The sequence below is a fragment of the Aulonocara stuartgranti genome, assembly GCF_965226115.1.
Source record: "Aulonocara stuartgranti genome assembly, chromosome: 12".
NCBI lineage: Eukaryota > Metazoa > Chordata > Actinopteri > Cichliformes > Cichlidae > Aulonocara > Aulonocara stuartgranti.
In genome coordinates, this window is record NC_138948.1 from 17,857,915 (window position 1) to 17,878,338 (window position 20,424).

A 20,424-nucleotide genomic window follows, 5' to 3' on the forward strand; every position below is an offset into this window, starting at 1 on the left:
TTAAAACGTTAGCATAAACATTATACAAACATTGTTTATACAAGGGCATATGCTCCATTTTTGTGGAGCTGACGAAGCCTATGCTACTATATATATGACAAGTAGAACTATACCCAGCAACAGAAGCATGTAGACAAACCAATGGAAGTCACTATGGCAATGCCTACCCATCCATAAATATGATTAGTTATGTTCTTTGAAGCATGTAACCTGCCAAGATGCCCTGTGTATGCAGCAGCAGTAGCAGTAAATTAAACATATATTATGCACAGTATCGCATAAATAAATGACTACAGATTTCAATCAGCACTGTACATCCACTTTAAGTAAAACAATAGGCATTATATTTTTGTAGTTAGGTTCATGTGAGTTGTGTTGGTTGTTGACCACTAAACTACCATTCTTTAATGTTTTACCTCCTACTGTACATGTTTAAGAAAGTAAATAATTATATTTTCACTTTTGATATTGGGTGTTTTATGTCAAGTAAGGCTTGAAAATACTTGTCCACATGCATCAGTTAAAGTAGAGTGTACACACACACAAGCAAAAATGTTAACAAGGACAGGACTTTGAAAGAGAAACTACACAAACGTGCCTTACATCTGAACAAACAGTGTCTTCATTTGTAATCAGTGTGCATGCAAAAGTGGAGCCAAGCATCATGCTGAGGGAGCTCCCATAAGGAGAAGGTCTTGGCAGACACAATATACTGGCAGAAGGTGTCCCAGACCTCTGTCTTCTGTAACCCACAAGCCCCCCAAGCCCGCTCTACCCCCTAACCAACCAATCTCTTTCTGACTCAGAGACTAACTGACAAGAGACAAAAGACAATGTCTGTCATTGCTAACGGCGAGGATTGTGTCATGAATGAATATCATGTGGGTGACGAGGGATTTTGGTTCAAACTCTATGGCTAAGACTATAAAAATCTCTGAATACATAATCTATTATTGCTCAACAATAGTGGCAATCATGAGTCACAAAACAGATCAAGTACTGACTAGGGACATTCATTAAAGGATCATCAGGCAGTACAGTAATTAGTACAGACCCAATTCTCAAGAATATCAATTTTTGCACTCATATCTTTTTGACAGAAATCCTGCTGTTTCTAGATTAAGTACAAAAAAGTTGTGAAGCAATCTCTGTAAACAATTATCTGCATAGAAATATAAACTCTGTACACAAGAGGCAAGCAGAGACTGTATCCATCAGATAGATACCCGAGTCATTCCTTAGTACTACTCTTCTAAGTTAGTTGCTTTGCTGTCTTATGACTCTTATGTCTTATAACAAAGGAATTTCTCAATCTTTGTTTCAAATCTATGTGCTTCTAGCTAGATCGGATATAAGCAGTGCAAGTAGTGAACTTCTATGTATGTAGAAAGCATATGTTAACCAAGTGATAAGCTGAACCTTGGTAGTTTACTACTGCTGGATGATATAACTGTCACCATGTAAACCATGAAATTATTGTGAAATATTTTGAAAAAGATAAAAGTACATATCCTCACTGAGCTGATCTGAGAAAGTTAAAAAACAATTTTCTAAGATAGAAGTGAAAAACAAAGGCCAGGTCAGAAAATCAAGCTGCCCTGTCCCACAATGATAGCTGCATATCAAAGGTACTCTGACAGCATTAGAATGGACACTGAAAAAGACACAAGCATAGAACAAAGCAGGAGAGACATAATGAGGCAAAAAGGTGGGACACTAGCCAGAGCACCCGTGTCATCTGCTGGCTGTGATCACTGCATGAAACACTGAAAAAAGAGAGGACAAAAAGAGGCAGTCTGTAATAATAGGGATGCCATAATATTGAAAACCCAAATAAGCTGGCTATTGCTGTCTAAACCATTCAGATACCAAGCTTTTTATTATATCTATAAGACATTTCTTAATTCCTTAAAGAAAAACGCTGGAAGAGTAATAACTTTGAACTATGTCTGCAAAATTTAACAGAAATTTTAAGAAATGTAAAAAAAATTATTAACAATTTCCTGCCTGTAGAAAGTGGCTAATCGAATGCAATGATGGAACTACATATTATGTATGCACTCTGTTTGTGTGTGTGTTGTCTATGATACAGCACAGTTTGCATTATAATAAGAGTATTTAAAGTGGGAGCATAAATGACTTGCATGATAATTTTCTATTTAGATGATAGAGCCATCGTGTTATTTGTCTTCTAATGAGCTCAATGGACTTCTAGGAATTCTGTTTGATTGGTAGCAAGATTGACAAAATGCACCTAGCTAGCTGCTTCAGCATTGCTATTAAGTTACTTGTAAGTTAGGTTAAGTAATGAAAGACTGAAATGACTTGTACAAATGAGTAGAATTGTAGATATGGCCCTTATGTATACACACCTGTCACGCTGAAATTGTATAAGTACATATACAGGCAAATAAGTTTATCATGATTTTTACTGCTTTTGTCTGAAAACACCATTCTGTCACGGAGCTTCTCATCTGTTTGTATCATTCTTCAAATTACTCCCATTTTGTGGAACGAGTTGGTTATTGTCTCTGGAAGCAGCCTTAACTTTTCTTGACTGCTCTTCAGTTAGAATCTATGGCACATGTTGTTTCAATGGGCATGTCGGTGTCACGTTAACAATGGCTGGAGCTGGACAAGATGAGAAGTCAACAGTTTTCTCTGCTTGTTTGCACATGCACAGTATCCAGGAGCTACAGTATCCAGAGTCATACGCAGTGAAGCTAAAGTATGTAAAAAGTATTTAAACTAAGCTCAACCTTATACATCAGTAGTGTTATTATATATATAATACTTTCCCACAGAATAATTACTTTTACTTTTAATATTTTAAGTACAATTTGCCATAATACAATTTAATATGTGGTGAAGTGTTCTAAAAATCCCAGTGAACATTGATGGTTACGACAAATATTCTGATACCTTTACAAATGATACATTTTACATTTCTTCAGTCAGGAAGGAGTGCAGAAATGTGAAGGTGTCCAGGAGGAGTGCAACAAGATATGCAAGGCTTATATATTTAAAAAAACAAAACAAAAAAACAAGCTGCACTAAATCATTAAATATTTCTATAGTTTCTTCTTATCGTTCTGCAAAATCACTGCAGAGATTGTGCGTGTATGTGTTTTGTGAATGACAGTAATACATCCATACAGAAAGTTGTATTTGTGCATAAGCGTTGCACTTGCCCTCAGTGGGGGAGAAATGCTCCTTAATGGATCCCTGTAATGTTCCAGCCACAGTCATTAGGGACTCAGACAGGCAACATATATTCAGAGGAAATCTTTGAGTAATTAAAGGAACCGTCTGCTATTGTGAGAAGGGGGCTGGCTTTAATAGGAAGTTCTATTAGTCTGTCATGGTGAAGCCTAATGGCTGACCACAATACTATCATTAGAAACTCTATCTGTTTGTGTGTGTGTTGGCTAATCGCATAATTAAATGGACTATGATTCATCACAGACAAGTAATGGGAATACAAACCTTTCTCCTCGTTATCTGTCTCTGTCCTTTTGTGTTTCTATTTCATCTGAGCTTAGTTACAATTTGATTAACGTACTGAGTATCTTTCTTTAAAGCTTTTTGTTACTTAACGCAGAACTGTAATTCCTAATTTCTTTGTTTCTATTTTAGTTTTAAGCCATGTTTCCCTCGCCCCTCTTTTATTCAGTGTCATTTTTGCTCCTCTTCTTTACTGTCTTGTCCTTTTCTATAACCTCCCATCATCATTATCCTAATGCTTTCATCTTTCCTTCTCTGTTTGGATTCATTCAATTTGTCTTTCCTGTCTCTGTCAGCGTTTTCTCTTTTCCCATCACTCCGACTCCAATTTCCCTTTCTCCTTTTTCAGGCGCTCTCTTTTCATTATTATGTTACAGTAAAGCTATAGTATTTGCCAAGAGTGCTGCTTTCTGTTAGCATATGGTGAAGTATCTTGTCTCCGCAGAAGTCATCAGTGTTTGCACTGCCCCGTCAATCCTGTAAAATCTAAGCAGATGGTTTCTTACTATTAACTGCTGATGAAAGTGTTCTTGCTCAAATGGAGGATCATAATGCGTTAGATAGATTTAACTCTTTTCTTCCTGGAAACAACAAAACAGAACATCTTATTTTTAGCTTTGAGGGGGTTTTGTCAGGTGCTGCGTTTTCACAACTGTTTCTCCTAAACAACACTCCCACAATATTTTTCTGGTTTGTTTTGCAAACTACATATATTCCAGGATGTGTGACCTCCCTGTGCTGCTCACAAGCTGTGGATGAGTGTGAAGCAAAAAGGAAAAATCTTTCAGTTAAATAGATTTGTGTATGGTTCTTTACTTGGCGAAGCACTGCTATAAATTTATCAAATTTATCATATTTGAGCTGCTATTTAAGCTGATATTGCAAGAATGAAATGCGTTGGGAAAAAATTACCTGATGCCATCACGTTAGCCAAATATACAGCTTAAAAATCTGCAGTGCTTTTATTTTATTTCATTTTAATTTATAATTTTACACATCGTGTTTTGTTTTATAGAGCCAGTTTCACACAAAAGTAAAAGTTAGGCACAATTAAGCCAAAATTTTGAGATCCATGATTTAATAGGATCCTGTCAGCATCCTTCCCTTGAGAGTGTTCAGTATCATCCCACAGCCATCTTGTAAGATCTATCTGAGCAGATGGTCACTCCTCATGAAACTCTGATGACAGCACAGTAATCTGACTCAACAGAGAAAAAGGCTGTTGGATTAACACTAACTCCAGTCAAGTGGAATACCTACACAGGTGCTCAGCGCTGAGCTGGAATGTCCTACCCATGACAGTTACTGGGTAAAACAACGGCTGTCTAGAACTACACCTCTCAGTGATTTTCGAAATTAAAAACCCTTTATTTTACATCTAATTTATTTTTATGTATTTGGTTTGCCAGTGAAGACACTGAAGTTGCCAGTGTAGAGGTCTGAAACTTTGTTAGTGACCAAGAACATGCATCGGCCTATGCAAACATGTTCATCTGGCTGAAATGACTGGCTGATTGGTCTGCTGACAAATCGGTTGCCATGGATGTTATGAGATCACTGGGCAGAGGTGATTGGGTCACAGTTTCTGTAGTGACTGTGGTCGAGAGTTACACTGAGGGGCCAGATGGGGCAGCAGCAGGGTGTGATAGCTGCTATCCTCAGTACTTCATCACCTTAAAACTAGAACAGAGAAACAATGTGATGATGTGAAATGAGCTCAGTAAAACCATTTTTACAGGTTGTGGAGATAACAAAAAATTCTAAATATCACATTTACTTACTTGTATTTGTCGTTTTGTGTTGTGTAACCATCTAACTGACAATTGTGTGCTATTTTACTCTTGCCATTTTGATGTAAGTATAGGGACAATGCCAATCCTTGGATTGAAGGCAAACATCTTAAAGCTCAGACGTTGAAATGGTATCATGTTAATCTAAAGGCTGGGGCATTTACATATTTTCTTGTCAACAGTGGAGCAAGATCTATGGTAAAAACTGGCAATTAATAATAACTCGTTTGATTATTTCCTCGAGCATTTACTTATCTTTAAAATTTTGCCAAAATTTCATACAATTTGAAATTTCTTCTGCACTGCAAACCTCACTGTTACCGAGGGCTGCAGAGAGCCATGTGTTACTTCCACAAATGTAACATTATGTCGGCATCCGCTTTTTCCCACCAGACAGCCTGTTCCACCACTCACTCCACGGATGACTCAACCAACCAGTTGGGTTAATTTAGAAATAGCAAAGCTTCCCCTTCTTTGAGTATCGCATCTTATGTCACAGGAGTTCTAAAACAACAATATGCAATAAAAGCTCAAATACATAAATGTACATGAAAAAGTAGAAATATAAATGAGGCCCCTCACACACAAGTTAACCAATAGTCTGTTGTTTTAACTGTTTTAATAGTGAGTTGTTGCCTCTTTGTCACTACAATACCAAAATAACTCCATTTACACAACAGTGTAAATGGACTGTACAATTGAGAATAGTACACTCAGTCAGTTGTACACAACCAAGCCTAAAAGAGGTATTGTGAACTTTTTCCTAATGATAAAATGATTTTGCAGTCTCTTTTTAAATCACAGCTTACACTTTAGCACAGGTTTTAAACAGTTTATCATTCCTAAAATAAAACTAAAAAATAAATGGATATATACAGTTTTTTTTTAAGTCAAGAGAAATCACTCTTTACAGGTGATGCTTAAGAGGCATGTAAAAAGTGTATAATAAACTGTATAATGTTAAAGTGTATTTGACGCGCCGTGTGTGTGTTTCTGTGTGTGTGCGCGTGTATTTCAGCATGTGAGACTGTCCCAGTGTGTCCTCAGCAGGCCTGTCAGTCCAAGTCATCTTTACCTGAATGATGCCACCATGACTCCATCTGTCACCAGAAGCCCAGGCCAGAAGATAAAAAATGAAAAAGATATTCAGAGTGAACACGGAGAACGAAAACAATGGTGTGATGAGATCGAAGGCGAAGGCATAAATACCTGGGATTCTAGATAAAATTAATAAAACTAAAAGGATGTAGAAAGAAATCCGGATTGTGAACACACAAAGACAAAAATGAATATCACAAAGGAAAAGGATTTACAAACAAGCAGACATATTAAAAGAAAGGCATGAGAGACAAAAGAAGAAATGTACACAGACAAAACCATTGTCTACTCATACAAAGAGAAATATTAAATTTTGCTGCAATATCATCCATAGGCATGAGTTGTTTATTGACATATATCTATAAAGTGTCTTTGAACTCTATTCTAAGGCAGAGAGACCGATTTCAAAGGATCTAATTTCGGATATTGAAACGGCAATGAACAGATCTCTGGATATACCTGAGGAAAAATACTTTTGAAATTTTCTTGTCATACTATCTGCTTTTGATGTTTTTAACTTCATACCAGTGAATAGGTATGCCCTGCCTTCTAACATCTTGCACCCTGTGGTTAAGCCTGGTTCTGCTGGAGGTTTCTTCCTGTTAAAAGGGAGTTTTTCCTTCCCACTATCGCCAAAGTGCTTTATAGGGTGTTATGACCCAGGGTCATTATTTGCAGTACGGTGTTGTTATTGTTTGTATTTGTATTCAGTGTTGCTTGTTTCCAGGTGGAGGCCACCCATTGGTGGAGGAAGGAAAGAGGCCAGCTACAAAAGGGGTTGGACTGGGTCAGCGAGCAGACTTCCTGGTTTCCCGTGAGCTGTGTGTCTGGGGACCGTCGTGGTGTGTGACTGCACGGGGCTGCAATATTAATGCTGAAAAAGGGGTTGTACCTGGGCTTGGTAGCTGTAGGGGTGGGAAGCCGTTTTCTTTTATTCCCCTCTTTTCTCCTGTTTCGGGTAGGGAGACAGGTTAGAGAATTGTATTTTGTTTTGGGATCGTGGGAGGTAAGTTAGCTCTGTTTTTCTTTCTAGTGTGTTTTGTTTGTTGTTTTGGCATCGCCCACCCTGAAGCTTGCTACCTGTTCAGTAAATAAATTAACCAACTCTCGTCATTCTGCCGTGGTGTGATTTTTTTTGTCGTTATTATGTATCGGGTTTATCTTTTTGTTGTGTTGCACCCCGGCTTCGGGCCGGTGTGTAACATAAATGGGGGCTCGTCCGTTTGAGGGATTTCGGGGTCGTTTGTGTGTAGTGGGGTTCGTGTGGGTGTGTGGGGGTTTTTTTGTGTTTTTGGGGGTTGTTTGTGTGGGTGGCCGCGGATGGAGTTTGATGTGGATAAGTTTGCCGAGGCGCCTTCCTTGCAGCAGTTGAGTCGGTGTCGGAGGGAGGATTTGCTGCTTATTGCGGGCCGTTTTGATGTGCGAGCGCCGGCGGGGGTGAAAAAGGATGATTTGCGACAGCTTGTCACGGTGGCTTTGAGCGAGCGGGGTTTGCTGTCGAGCGTGCCGCTTGTTGGTGGGACGGGCGGGGCGGCTATGGAGCCGTTGGCTCCGTTGTCTGTTCCTCCTGTGGCCGCCCCCTCTGTGGCTCCTCCTGCTCCGGTGGTGGGGTCGTCGGCAGAGGAGCTCCAGTTGTTGCTCCGCATTAAGGAGGTGGAGTTGACTAGTCACCGGTTGGAGGTAGAAGCGATGCATTTGAGGGTGAGGGCGTTGGAGTTGGAGCGCGGACCTCCACCGTGTGCCCCTGACTCTACGCCGCCCACGCCTGCGCCCTCTGTGCTCCCTGCGCCGCCGGCGCCTGGTCCCGCCCCGGCTCTCCGTCAGGATTTTGATGTTGGGAGGCACATTAAATTGGTGCCGCCCTTTTGTGAATCAGAGGTGGAGTCGTTTTTTCCTGCTTTTGAGCGTGTGGCTGCCGCGTTAAAGTGGCCGGAGGAGGTCTGGGTTTTGCTGTTGCAGTGTCGGCTGGTGGGTAGGGCTCAGGAGGTGTGGGCTAGCCTGTCAGCATCTGAGAGCTTAGATTATGGTGTGGTTAAGGCTGCCGTATTGCGTGCTTTTGAGTTGGTGCCTGAAGCGTACCGTCAGAAGTTTCGGCAGTGTGTGAGGGGGGGGGATCAGACTTATGTGGCGTTTGCGCGCGAGAAGGGTTTGCTCTTTGATCGGTGGTGCCAGGCTAGTGAGGTTAAGGAGTTTGCACAGTTGAAGGAGTTGATGTTATTGGAGGATTTCAAGGGGTGTCTGCCGGAGCGGGTGGTTGTTTATTTGAACGAGCAGAAGGTCGTTTCCCTCGCGAAAGCGGCGGTTCTGGCAGATGAGTTTGCTTTGACGCACAAGAGGGGTTTTTCCCCTCCGTTACGTCGGGGTTCTAGAGTTTTGCTGGAGGTGGGGGGGGGGCGTTCTCCCCCGCTCTCGCGGCGTAGCCCTACGGTGGCCGCTGGGGACCGCCGATGTTTTTTTTGTCATGAGCTCGGTCATCTCGTTGCTTCTTGTCCCGTGCTGAGGGCGAGGGAGGGGGCGCGGGCCGACATTTCGGGGGGGGCCGTGCAGTGTTGCTCCGCGGTAACCCGCCCTAGCTTAATGCTGGTTGGCGTCGTTCCGCGGGGGATAGATGAGGTGTTTCGACCGTTTGTTTCGACGGGGTTTTTATCGTTGTCTGGTGATGCGGGGGACCGGGTTCCGATCACCATCTTGAGGGATACAGGGGCGAAGCATTCGGTGGCGCGACATGGAGTCGTGCCTTTCTCTCAGCAGTCGTACTGTGGTTCTGATTTGCTGGTGTGGGGTATCAAGGTGAGTCTTTTACGCATGCCTCTCCATACGGTTACTTTGACCTCGTCCTTCGTATCGGGCGCTGTGCGGGTGGGGGTTCGAGATCAGCTGCCAATTGAAGGCATTGATCTTGTTTTGGGAAATGACTTGGCCGGGGGAAAAGTGTTTCCGGCTATGCCGGAAGTTATTGAGTGTCCTACTTCGGATCGGTTATGCCAATTCCCGTCGGAGCTGGGTGACCCCACAGTTTATCCGGCATGTGTGGTTACTCGTGCTCAAGCTCGTCGCTTGGGTGGTGAGGTGGACATATCCGAAATGTTTCCGGACGGCTCTGAGCCGCATGATAGTTCTGTTCCGGGGGTAGATGGTGGGACGGCGAAGGTTTTTAGTATGGTGTCGGAGAAGGAGGCAGCAGGTATCCGCAGGTTTGTGTGTGGTCAACTCCGTGACGAGGCAGACCTGAGCACGCTGACCTTGGGAATTTTAAAAAAGAGATATCAGACACACAACAAATGTGACTCATTAAGGCCAGAAGTAAAAACTTTCATGAAACAGGTGGTGCAAGAGGAACTGATGAAAATGCAGGATAATGATGAAAGTGAAAGTGACTCAGAGACTAAGAAGCTCCAGAACACAAGGAAAAGAGAAAATGGAAATGACGAGGTCATGAGTGAGAGTGAAGATGAATCCTGGGCAAAGAAATCACAAAATAATCATTCAAGCTCATCATCAGAATCTGAGGTTCAAGAGGACAACAAAACAGAAAGTAAAGAAAGCAGCAATGATGAAGAAAATGCCAAATCTCAAGCTGATGGTGAAGAGCCAGAGGTGAAAAAATCACAACAAAAGAGAAATGAAAATCGTCAAATTGACAGTGACGAGTCTTCTGATGAGGAACTCAGTGAGGAAAGCAACTGCAGTGACAGTCCAAAGAAAATGGTGAGAATGAACGTCGAGACAGTAACCAGCAGTAAAGATGAAGGAAGGAGAACACCACTGAGTGATGCAGGAAACGAATCAGATGGAGACTGCAAGTCAGAAACGAGTGACAAAATTAGGAGCGACGAGTCTTCTGACAGTGAAAAAGAAGATACAAAAGTGGAAGAGAAAACCAGTGACCCAGACTCAGTTTCATCACTACCTTCTTTGGAAGATGAAAAAGAAAATAAGACTGTTAAAACAAATGATAAAAAGATGAAGAAGAGTGTGAAGAAAGATGAGAGCACCAGAAAACCAAAGTCTGATGACAAATCGGTGGCGAGGCTTGAACGTTATATTGCCCTCTGCGGCGTGAGGAGAAATTACAAGAAGCTGCTGGAGGACTGCCGCTCCCAGGTGGCTGTTCTGAAGAAGGAGCTTGAAGAGCTTGGTGTACATGGTCAGCCAACTATTCAGAAATGGAAAAAGGTCAGAATGAAGAGAGAGCAAGCTCAAGAACTGGCTGCTCTTGATGTCAACAACATCATTACCACACAAGGTCGACCTACACGCAGGGGTGCCTCAGCAAGTCAGAAACAACAGGACTGTCCGTCCTCTGAATATCAGCGCACTCTAAACTCGGAATCAGACAGCGATCAGGAAAACAATACCCACAGAGGTCGCAGGAAAATGTCCGAATGGGCCAACCTGCAGGGGATCATCAGTGATGACACAGACAGTGACTGATGAGTCTGGTTTCCCCCTAGGTGTCACGGTGTGGCATGGCACACCGTGGAAAGAGTGGGGAAGGAGGACCCAGGCGCGGTGCTCTACGTATAGACAGTGTTTATTTACAGAGGGTGATATCAAACAACAATAAATCCCCGTGTTTCTCCCCAGACTCCCGTGTCGTGTCCTCCAAGTGCTCTCTGCTCCCGTGTCTGCACTCCCGGTGCTCGCTGCTCCTTAAGCCCTCCACGCTCCTCCTGCGGGAAACAATAGCGGCAGCAGTCAGGACACTGAACAATGGCAGGCATACACTACACGACCAAAACCTAAACTGGGTAACTAACGTGGAGTCCCAAGCAATGATCCCGCGTCGGTGGGAGCTCCAAGACTCTCCTAAGTAGCTCCCCCGACGAGCCCTGATCAGCGGCAGGTGTGTGGCTTCGGGTGTGGCCAGTCCTTCCGCAGGGCCACACCCCTCAGGCCTGCAGGTGGCTGAGCTCCATCCTCCAAGCATCCCCACAGACATAAACACACACACTCACATCTACAATCATGGAGGAGAGCAGCAGCAATACCAAAATACATATAATAATAATAATAATAATATAATACATAACTGCTCAGGGATCCTGGGTCGCCCAGTCCCAGGACCCTGACAGTACCCCCCCCTCTAAGGGTCGGCTCCCGACGACCCCAAAACCAAAACAAAAAACAGCACAACCAACCCAGGGCGGGCGGCTGGGGGAACCAGGACGGAGGGCCAGAACCAAAACAAGCAAAAACAACAAAACAACAAACCGACCCAGTCCACAGTCTCAGAGTCAGACCACGCATCCCGCAGCGGTGCAAAAAGAAAACGAAAAGACGCCACAAACAGTCACAGGCTGCCCATCAACACAACAAGAGAGTTCAGGGGGCCTACCTCGAGCCCAACGGCGGCGACGTAGCAGTTCAGGGGGCCTGCCACGGGTCCGGTGGCGGCGGCGCTGCTCCTCCGGCGGCCAGCCACGGGTCCGGTGGCGGCAGAACGGTTCTGGTGGCCTGCCACGGGTCTGGTGGCGGCAGAACGGTTCTGGTGGCCTGCCACGGGTCCGGTGGCAGCAGAACGGTTCTGGTAGCCTGCCACGGGTCCGGTGGCGGCGGCGCTGCTCCTCCGGCGGCCTGCCACGGGTCCGATGGCAACGTCGCTGCTCCGGTGAGCAAAAAGCTCCACAGCTGGCAGAGCGGGCTCCTCCAGCTCGCTGAGCTCCTGCTCGGGCATGCTGAGCTCCTCCGGCTCGCTGAGCTCCTCAGCTGGCGGTGCGGGCTCCTCCGGCTCGCTGAGCTCCTGCTCGGGCATGCTGAGCTCCACAGCTGGCGATGCGGGCTCCTCCGGCTCACTGAGCTCCTGCTCGGGCATGCCGAGCTCCTCCGGCTCGCTGAGCTCCTCAGCTGGCGGTGCGGGCTCCTCCGGCTCGCTGAGCTCCTGCTCGGGCATGCTGAGCTCCTCCGGCTCGCTGAGCGCCTCAGCTGGCGGTGCGGGCTCCTCCGGCTCACTGAGCTCCTGCTCGGGCATGCTGAGCTCCTGCTGCAGCTGGACGAAGTCTGAGGTTTCCCGAGCTTGCACTACCCCCCGGGCTTTACGCAGGGTGCAAAGGCAGGCGGAAACTCCCTTGAGCTGGCCGAGGTAGGGGTTTCCCTCCAGGATTGCCTCGATGGCGTTTAACCCCACCACTCTTGCCCTTGTGTTGGTGGTGTGAGTTACCCAGTCCATCAGGCGTTGGACGCGGGTGAGGTCGCTCTCTCCGGACAAGGCCGCTGGAGTGGGCAGTGGAATGGAGGCTGCTGCTGGTGGAGAAGATGGCTGAGCGTGTGATGTGGATGGTGAACAGGATGAAACGGTAAGCGGTGAGGTAGCAGGTGACGGCTGGATCACTAGCCGGGCGATAGGCTGAGGTACAGCGACCAGCTGGGCCGCGGGCTGCGCTTTGGCTACCGGCTGGGCAGCTGACCGTATAAACATAGCCCCAGAGTAAACAGTTGAGGTGAGTGACGATGAATTGTCCATATGACTCACCACAGCCGGCTGTTGAGATGTCTGTGGATTTAGCTGCGGTGAGGAACGCTGGCGGCGCGAACGTCGTTTCCGTGTCGGCGTCGGGGCCGGCGTCTCAGGCAGTGAATCCACCAGCTGTCCGAGCTGGTGGGCAGCCTGAGGAGGAGAGTGGAGGTGGAGGGTGGAAAGTAGGAAGTCCAGGACCACCGCATTAAGGGAGTCCACCAGCCAGGGGAATTTAAAAAGCATCTCCTGCAGCCGCCTCTCCACGGCGTGACGCAAACCTTCCGCAGGCTTCTCCCACCATAATTCACACATGCGGTACACTTTGTCCATAATTTCCCTCCTGAGCCTCTCCTCGGAGACCGCTGGGTCCATAAGTGGCGGGATCATTCTGTCACGGTGTGGCATGGCACACCGTGGAAGGAGTGGGGAAGGAGGACCCAGGCGCGGTGCTCTACGTATAGACAGTGTTTATTTACAGAGGGTGATATCAAACAACAATAAATCCCCGTGTTTCTCCCCAGACTCCCGTGTCGTGTCCTCCAAGTGCTCTCTGCTCCCGTGTCTGCACTCCCGGTGCTCGCTGCTCCTTAAGCCCTCCACGCTCCTCCTGCGGGAAACAATAGCGGCAGCAGTCAGGACACTGAACAATGGCAGGCATACACTACACGACCAAAACCTAAACTGGGTAACTAACGTGGAGTCCCAAGCAATGATCCCGCGTCGGTGGGAGCTCCAAGACTCTCCTAAGTAGCTCCCCCGACGAGCCCTGATCAGCGGCAGGTGTGTGGCTTCGGGTGTGGCCAGTCCTTCCGCAGGGCCACACCCCTCAGGCCTGCAGGTGGCTGAGCTCCATCCTCCAAGCATCCCCACAGACATAAACACACACACTCACATCTACAATCATGGAGGAGAGCAGCAGCAATACCAAAATACATATAATAATAATAATAATAATATAATACATAACTGCTCAGGGATCCTGGGTCGCCCAGTCCCAGGACCCTGAAAGTAGGAAGTGTTCGATTTGTTTGTTTGTTTTAATGTTTTTGATACTAGGTCTAGCATCTCTCTAATGAGATGCTTGATTTTAGGTGGGGGGGTGTTATGACCCAGGGTCATTATTTGCAGTACGGTGTTGTTATTGTTTGTATTTGTATTCAGTGTTGCTTGTTTCCAGGTGGAGGCCACCCATTGGTGGAGGAAGGAAAGAGGCCAGCTACAAAAGGGGTTGGACTGGGTCGGCGAGCAGACTTCCTGGTTTCCCGTGAGCTGTGTGTCTGGGGACCGTCGTGGTGTGTGACTGCACGGGGCTGCAATATTAATGCTGAAAAAGGGGTTGTACCTGGGCTTGGTAGCTGTAGGGGTGGGAAGCCGTTTTCTTTTATTCCCCTCTTTTCTCCTGTTTCGGGTAGGGAGACAGGTTAGAGAATTGTATTTTGTTTTGGGATCGTGGGAGGTAAGTTAGCTCTGTTTTTCTTTCTAGTGTGTTTTGTTTGTTGTTTTGGCATCGCCCACCCTGAAGCTCGCTACCTGTTCAGTAAATAAATTAACCAACTCTCGTCATTCTGCCGTGGTGTGATTTTTTTTGTCGTTATTATGTATCGGGTTTATCTTTTTGTTGTGTTGCACCCCGGCTTCGGGCCGGTGTGTAACATAGGGGTCATATGATTGTTGGGCTTTTCTCTGTATATATTATTGTAGGGTCTACCTTACAATATAATATAGGCCCCATCTTATCTTAATGACCTTGTAGTACCATATCACCCTATTAGAGCACTTCGCTCTCACTCTGCAGGCCTACTTGTTGTTCCTAGAGTATTTAAAAGTAGAATGGGAGGGAGAGCCTTCAGTTTTCAGGCCCCTCTTCTGTGGAACCAGCTTCCAGTTTGGATTCGGGAGACAGACACTATCTCTACTTTCAAGATTAGGCTTAAAACTTTCCTTTTTGCTAAAGCATATAGCTAGGGCTGGACCAGATGACCCTGAATCCTCCCTTAGTTATGCTGCAATAGACATAGGCTGCCGGGGGATTCCCATGATGCATTGAGTTTTTCCTTTCCAGTCACCTTTCTCACTCACTATGTGTTAATATACCTCTCTGCATTGAATCATATCTGTTATTAACCTCTGTCTCTCTTCCACAGCATGTCTTTTATCCTGTCTTCCTTCTCTCACCCCAACCGGTCGCAGCAGATGGCCCCGCCCCTCCCTGAGCCTGGTTCTGCCGGAGGTTTCTTCCTGTTAAAAGGGAGTTTTTCCTTCCCACTGTTGCCAAAGTGCTTGCTCATAGGGGGTCATATGATTGTTGGGTTTTTCTCTGTATCTATGAAGCGCCTTGAGGCGACTTATGTTGTGATTTGGCGCTATATAAATAAAATTGAATTGAATTGAATTGAATATAAAACACCTTGAGGCGACTCTTGCTGTGGTTTGGCGCTGAATAAATAAAATTGGATTACTTGAATTGTTTTATCATGGATAGTGCTTCTGACACTCACTAGTCATTGGCCTCCTTCCTTGCACTTAGCACAAGGGCTCAGGGTGCTGGTGTCAGAGATGTGAAAGTAGGACCCAAATGCAAGACATCCTGTGTAGAATACAGTGGGTTTTATTTACAGTGAAACAATGACAAGTGCAAACAATCCTGTGTGTGTGTGATTTTCTTCATGTGCTCACTCCCTGCTCCCGTGCTGTGACTTCTCCAGTGTCTGTGGTGATTATTCTTATCCTTTCGGTGCCTATGTACAAAACACGCTCCACTCCCTCCACTCGTTTCCCCAACACTCTGGAAACAATGTCAAGCTGCAGTTAGTGTACACAGTTGACTCAAACCAAGACATTGTCACACACAAGCTGGAAATTGACTGATTTCTCACAACAATCCAGCTTTGACTGAAGCTCGGCTCCTCTGTTAAGTGGCTCTTCTGATGTAGCTGATCAATCAGCAACAGGTGAGTGTGATTAACCTTCAGGTGTGGCTGGCTTAACGGTGGGGAACTCTCTGGGCCTGACATCTCTGGAAACCCCAGACACTGCCACACACACACACACACAGGCAGAAACAAGGTACGGAGAGAAAACACAACAAACATGCATGGCAGGTCTCCTGGCAGGGACTGTGGACAGTTGGACTTGGGGTAAGGAACTTCCTTGTCTTGATTTCAGTGTAGGTGTTGATTTCCCAGATCTTCTGGCTCCTCAGGACTTGCCTATCTCTCTGCAGGTATTTGGAACTTTCTGCTTTCCTAGCGGCCTCTTCATAGTTCCCATTTGCTTGTTAGATTCCTAGGTACTTGTAGCTGACCTATTTATATGTAATTTTGCCTTTTGGTAGCGCAATCTCAGTTCTGACTGCCTATTCTGTCCTTGTTACTATCTGACAACACCACTTGGAACATTTGGACATACACCTTACAATATAAAGTGCCTTGAGGCGACTGTTGTTGTGATTTAGCGCTGTATAAATAAAAGTGAATTGAATTCTGAAATCACTGATGTAGATCTTAGTGACATGGATCAGTGAATCAATGTCTCATTCACGCATGACATACAACATGATGTCATCTATGTAGAGGAGGTGGCTAATGATCGCTTCCATAGTCAGTATCCGTAGCCAGTCTTGTTAATGATCTGGCTGAGGGGGTTCAGGCGTATGCAGAACAGCGGCGGGGACAGAACATCTCCTTGGTAAATCCCATGCTTGATGGCAACTAGTGCTATTGGCTTGGAGTGCGTTGTCCACGGCAACTAGGTGACAAGAGACAGGTGAAAACATTCAGGGATAAAACGACAGGGGGAGTTAAACTCTAAAAAATGCACAGAAGAAACAGAGCTGCCAAAATAAAACAGTAAAGCATTCACTACACACAAAGACAAGACCCTAATAAGCTTGACACAGAGGGACATAAGATGGAAAGCTACGAAAATAACAAGCAACTATAAAAAATAAACCCTACATCAACAGGAACTGAACCAAAGAATTATAGTGAAAATCAAATGTAAACAAACAAACCATCAAATAAGAACTGAAAGGCCTAAAACTCTGGGTTTAGGGGCCATGACCACAAGAGCAATTGCTCCTCTAACATTGCTGATGCTTTTCCTCATTTGGAATGTTTTAACACACATCTGAGTGCACCAGACCAACAGATTTGTAAGACCTGATGACATAATTTAAAAACCTGCGGACCAGATGATTTTTCAATACATCCTGGCATGTAAAACTTTAAAACTGGGTGTACCTTCCTTCTCATATGACTGTATCTCCACAAAAGTTCACATGATAATGTGACCTCACTAGTGATCCTGAGTGAGTCCCTTAGTTCTTAGAAGCTTTGCACACACAGACCCAGATTTTCTGTGCTGCCTAAATCCTGCCTAGGCTCTCAGTCTGTAGGTCTTAGCATTTCAAGGATCTGGCTGTGAAGCTCAAAAGCTGAGCTTACTGATGTGAATCAGCACCATCTGGATAATGTGGGTCACAGCATTTTCAGGAGACACAATGTTTCTCTAGTCGGTAATGTAGTCAGGTCAAATCTGACTGTGTCAAGTGTCAGTGTCTATGTAAATAAAACATTTACTTATGCATTTATGCTGCATGTGCAAAAATTCCCTGAGCTACTTCCCATAATGTAGAGCAGAACATTTCCAAAAAAAAAATCCCTTTTCACATTCACACTCTCCATCAAACGCACACATACATTTTAGGAGAGTGCAAAAATGATATAGCTGGGTTATTGACAGAAAGAGCTGAGAGGTCATTTGACCTCAGCAGATTTTCCCTCATTCTCAGCATCAATGACAGTTAGTAATGAGAGAAGGGAAAAAATGTCACCGCTACAACTAGAACCTGAAAAAAAGGAAAGGAGGTAAAAACATAGGGGTATATGCACAGCAGCAGAAAAATGAGCATTTGTATCATTGTTTGTGTCCTTTCTGCATTGGTCAACCTCCAGTCTTGAAGTCAGCTTAGTTTTGTTCAAAGAATAAAGACTCAAACTGTCAATCACTGGCCCACAGACTGAATAATATTCAGTTCATAAAAGATGCAATAACTATTAGAAACACAGAATAATTAGAGGAGCAATTGTGTCAATCATTGAGCGAAGTCTGTCTTGCGCCATCTCAAAGCTGTAAATGGCACCATTTTCTTGATACTTAAAATGAAAGGGAACAGAAAGGTCAGCGTCATTTTCTGTGTCGTTCATCCATCCTTCTTTTCTCTTCTTGCTGCCTCATAAACAGAAAACAAGTCTAACACTTGATAAAAGAGGAGCTGAATAGAATACCAGTAAGTTTCTAAACACCACAAAGACAACTGATATGAGTAATGAGTGTGTGTGTTTGTTTGTTTTTAAGGGACAGTTTGCTCCAAAATCAAATTCTTTTTTTATTCTCCTGGTTTGTAGTTCTATTTATCGATTTGTGGTGACCTGACATGTCTGACTTATTTGGACTCAAAGGAATCAAAGTAACTAAAAACTACTGAGAAACTGTCTTTTTCTACAAACTTTGGCATGTGGTTACTCAAAAAAAAAAAAAAAATCAGAAATACTGAATATCGGAAGCACATAATGTGCCGATTTTTACCCCAAATAAGGTAAAGTTGTTTCTGTTGACAAACAGATTTACGGCATCTCTCACTATTGTCTATATCTTTAGTACAGTTGATTACATTTGCAATGGTCTGGTTGATTTTCTAAAGAATAATTTTCTGGTTTGTTTTGAAATCTCAACCACATCATATTCCCTTTGTTTTATTGAGACTTCCATTCGGAGGTCTGCTTCCTCACAAAAGACACTTTCAGAAGAAATAGTGGGTAAACACAGGTTATATGGATCACCATAATTAAGGTTCCCCATATAAATTCGAGCAGAAGCTTCATTCATGTTGTTAGAAGACCAGGACATATGTCAGAATATGTATTTGAGTCAGCTTTTGTTCAAGTTGCATGTTTTAGGATTAAGTAATGGTAAATGCAGTAATGAGAACAGGAAGTGTTTAAGTTTATAGACTTTGTAAACTGATTTGAAAAAAACTGCACATAGGCATCATTTTCTTTTCTTCAGATCACTTCCTGACTGCAAAAATATGTCTCCTGACATCAGTTCAGTGGTGTTTTTCAAAAGAAAAATTTAGTAAATGTTCTGTTTACACTGCAAATTAAAATTTTCAGACATTAAAACTTTATTCCAAATCATTCTTAAATAAGCATTCCTGAAAATGCCATTTTTAGATTTTTAACACAGACTATTGTGTTTAAAAAGCTATTATTCTATGTTGTGTATATGTGTGTGTATGTATGTGTATATATATATATATATATATATATATATATATATATATATATATATATATCATGTCAAAGTATAACTCGGTTTAGACTTATTACAGTGTGTGTTATTTGTCCTCCAGAAAACTGTGATGTCAAAGTGACGTCTCTTTTTAAACATTTGACACTGATGCTGAAATATATTAATCAATCATTTTAAATATATTCAATATATTAACTGATAATGAGATCATTATAGGCGTAGTTACTGCAAAAGCAGTTCAACTACTCCTCCACAATTTCGTTCATGTACTCTCAGTGTGCTAGTCTCCACTTTCAGGTCCAAAAGGGTTTCTCTCTCACACTTGTTTCCCTCTCTCATAGCTACTGTATAGATCACAATAATGTTAGTGGTGACACTCCCTTCCATGGTCATTCATCTGAAACAGAATTACATAAGCCATTTACCACCCGGTCTCCATGATGGATGGCAGGGCCTCCAGCCAAAGCACCCAGGCCTGATCGCTCCGCTTTTCTCAGTGACAAATGTCACGAAAAAGACATATGACACCTCTCGATTTCCTGCAGTTTTAAATGAGAATATGTTTGTGATAGGAAAAAGGAGATAAAAAAAACCAAACAAACAAAAAAAAACACATGGGGTTTTGTCATACAAAGAATTGCAAGAAGCAATATAGCAGTATCTTTTGTTTTTTAGCTCCTATCTTATTCGTGGTCTGTGTTGAAGTAATTTTGCCAGTCCTCCAGAGATCTGTGCAATTATCACATTTTGATTGATTTATCATAGAGAGAGAGAGGCAGAGAGAGAGAGAATAAAGGCGAGTGCACAAATTGCATGAATCAAGTGCTTCTCGTATTTCAGCTTTTACATTCAATGCACACCCACAAAAAAGTCAGCATGATGTCAATACAGTTGGTTTGTACAATACAGCTGCAAAGATGACAAGCAGTTCAGCAGGTTCTCAGTCATCATGGCAGCTTAACCTGGTCGTTTTAAAAGCAAGTCCATAACCATGGAAAGTCTCTTCGTGGTCAAATGATTGTTTCTGTTTTTGCTTGTTTGTTTTTTATAACCTCAGTGCCTATACACCAAGTTGCTAAGATTTTTTTAATATATGTCACAGTTTATGTATATGTGGAAATATTAAACATCCAGAGAAATATCATGTCGTATCAATTATTTTGTCATGACACACTTACATTTTCTGACATCCTCTCCCACAGTACTACCGGGCGACCGTGGCTCAGGGGGTTGGGAAGCGTATCTGTAACCGGAAGGTCG

The 20,424-nt window shown here is 44.0% G+C and overlaps 1 protein-coding gene and 2 long non-coding RNA genes across 3 annotated transcripts; 1 reads left to right on the forward strand and 2 right to left on the reverse strand.

Moving 5' to 3' along the window:
- Positions 1-8,787: 8,787 nt before the first annotated feature.
- Positions 8,788-10,826, forward strand: LOC309718174 (uncharacterized protein; the record flags this gene model as incomplete). Its single annotated transcript, XM_082553202.1, has 1 exon — positions 8,788-10,826. The coding sequence occupies exon 1, from the start codon at positions 8,970-8,972 to the stop codon at positions 10,824-10,826; it is 1,857 nt and encodes a 618-aa protein (XP_082409328.1). The 5' UTR covers positions 8,788-8,969.
- Positions 10,827-10,908: 82 nt separating this feature from the next.
- On the reverse strand, positions 10,909-11,515 carry LOC309718198. Its single transcript, XR_014279911.1, has 2 exons — positions 11,153-11,515; positions 10,909-11,065 (listed from the first exon to the last, which is right to left on the reverse strand). It is a non-coding gene; the product is annotated as an uncharacterized lncRNA (long non-coding RNA).
- A 1,784-nt stretch (positions 11,516-13,299) lies between these two features.
- On the reverse strand, positions 13,300-13,768 carry LOC309718289. The gene is made up of 2 exons (XR_014279941.1): positions 13,544-13,768; positions 13,300-13,456 (listed from the first exon to the last, which is right to left on the reverse strand). It is a non-coding gene; the product is annotated as an uncharacterized lncRNA (long non-coding RNA).
- Positions 13,769-20,424: the final 6,656 nt, after the last annotated feature.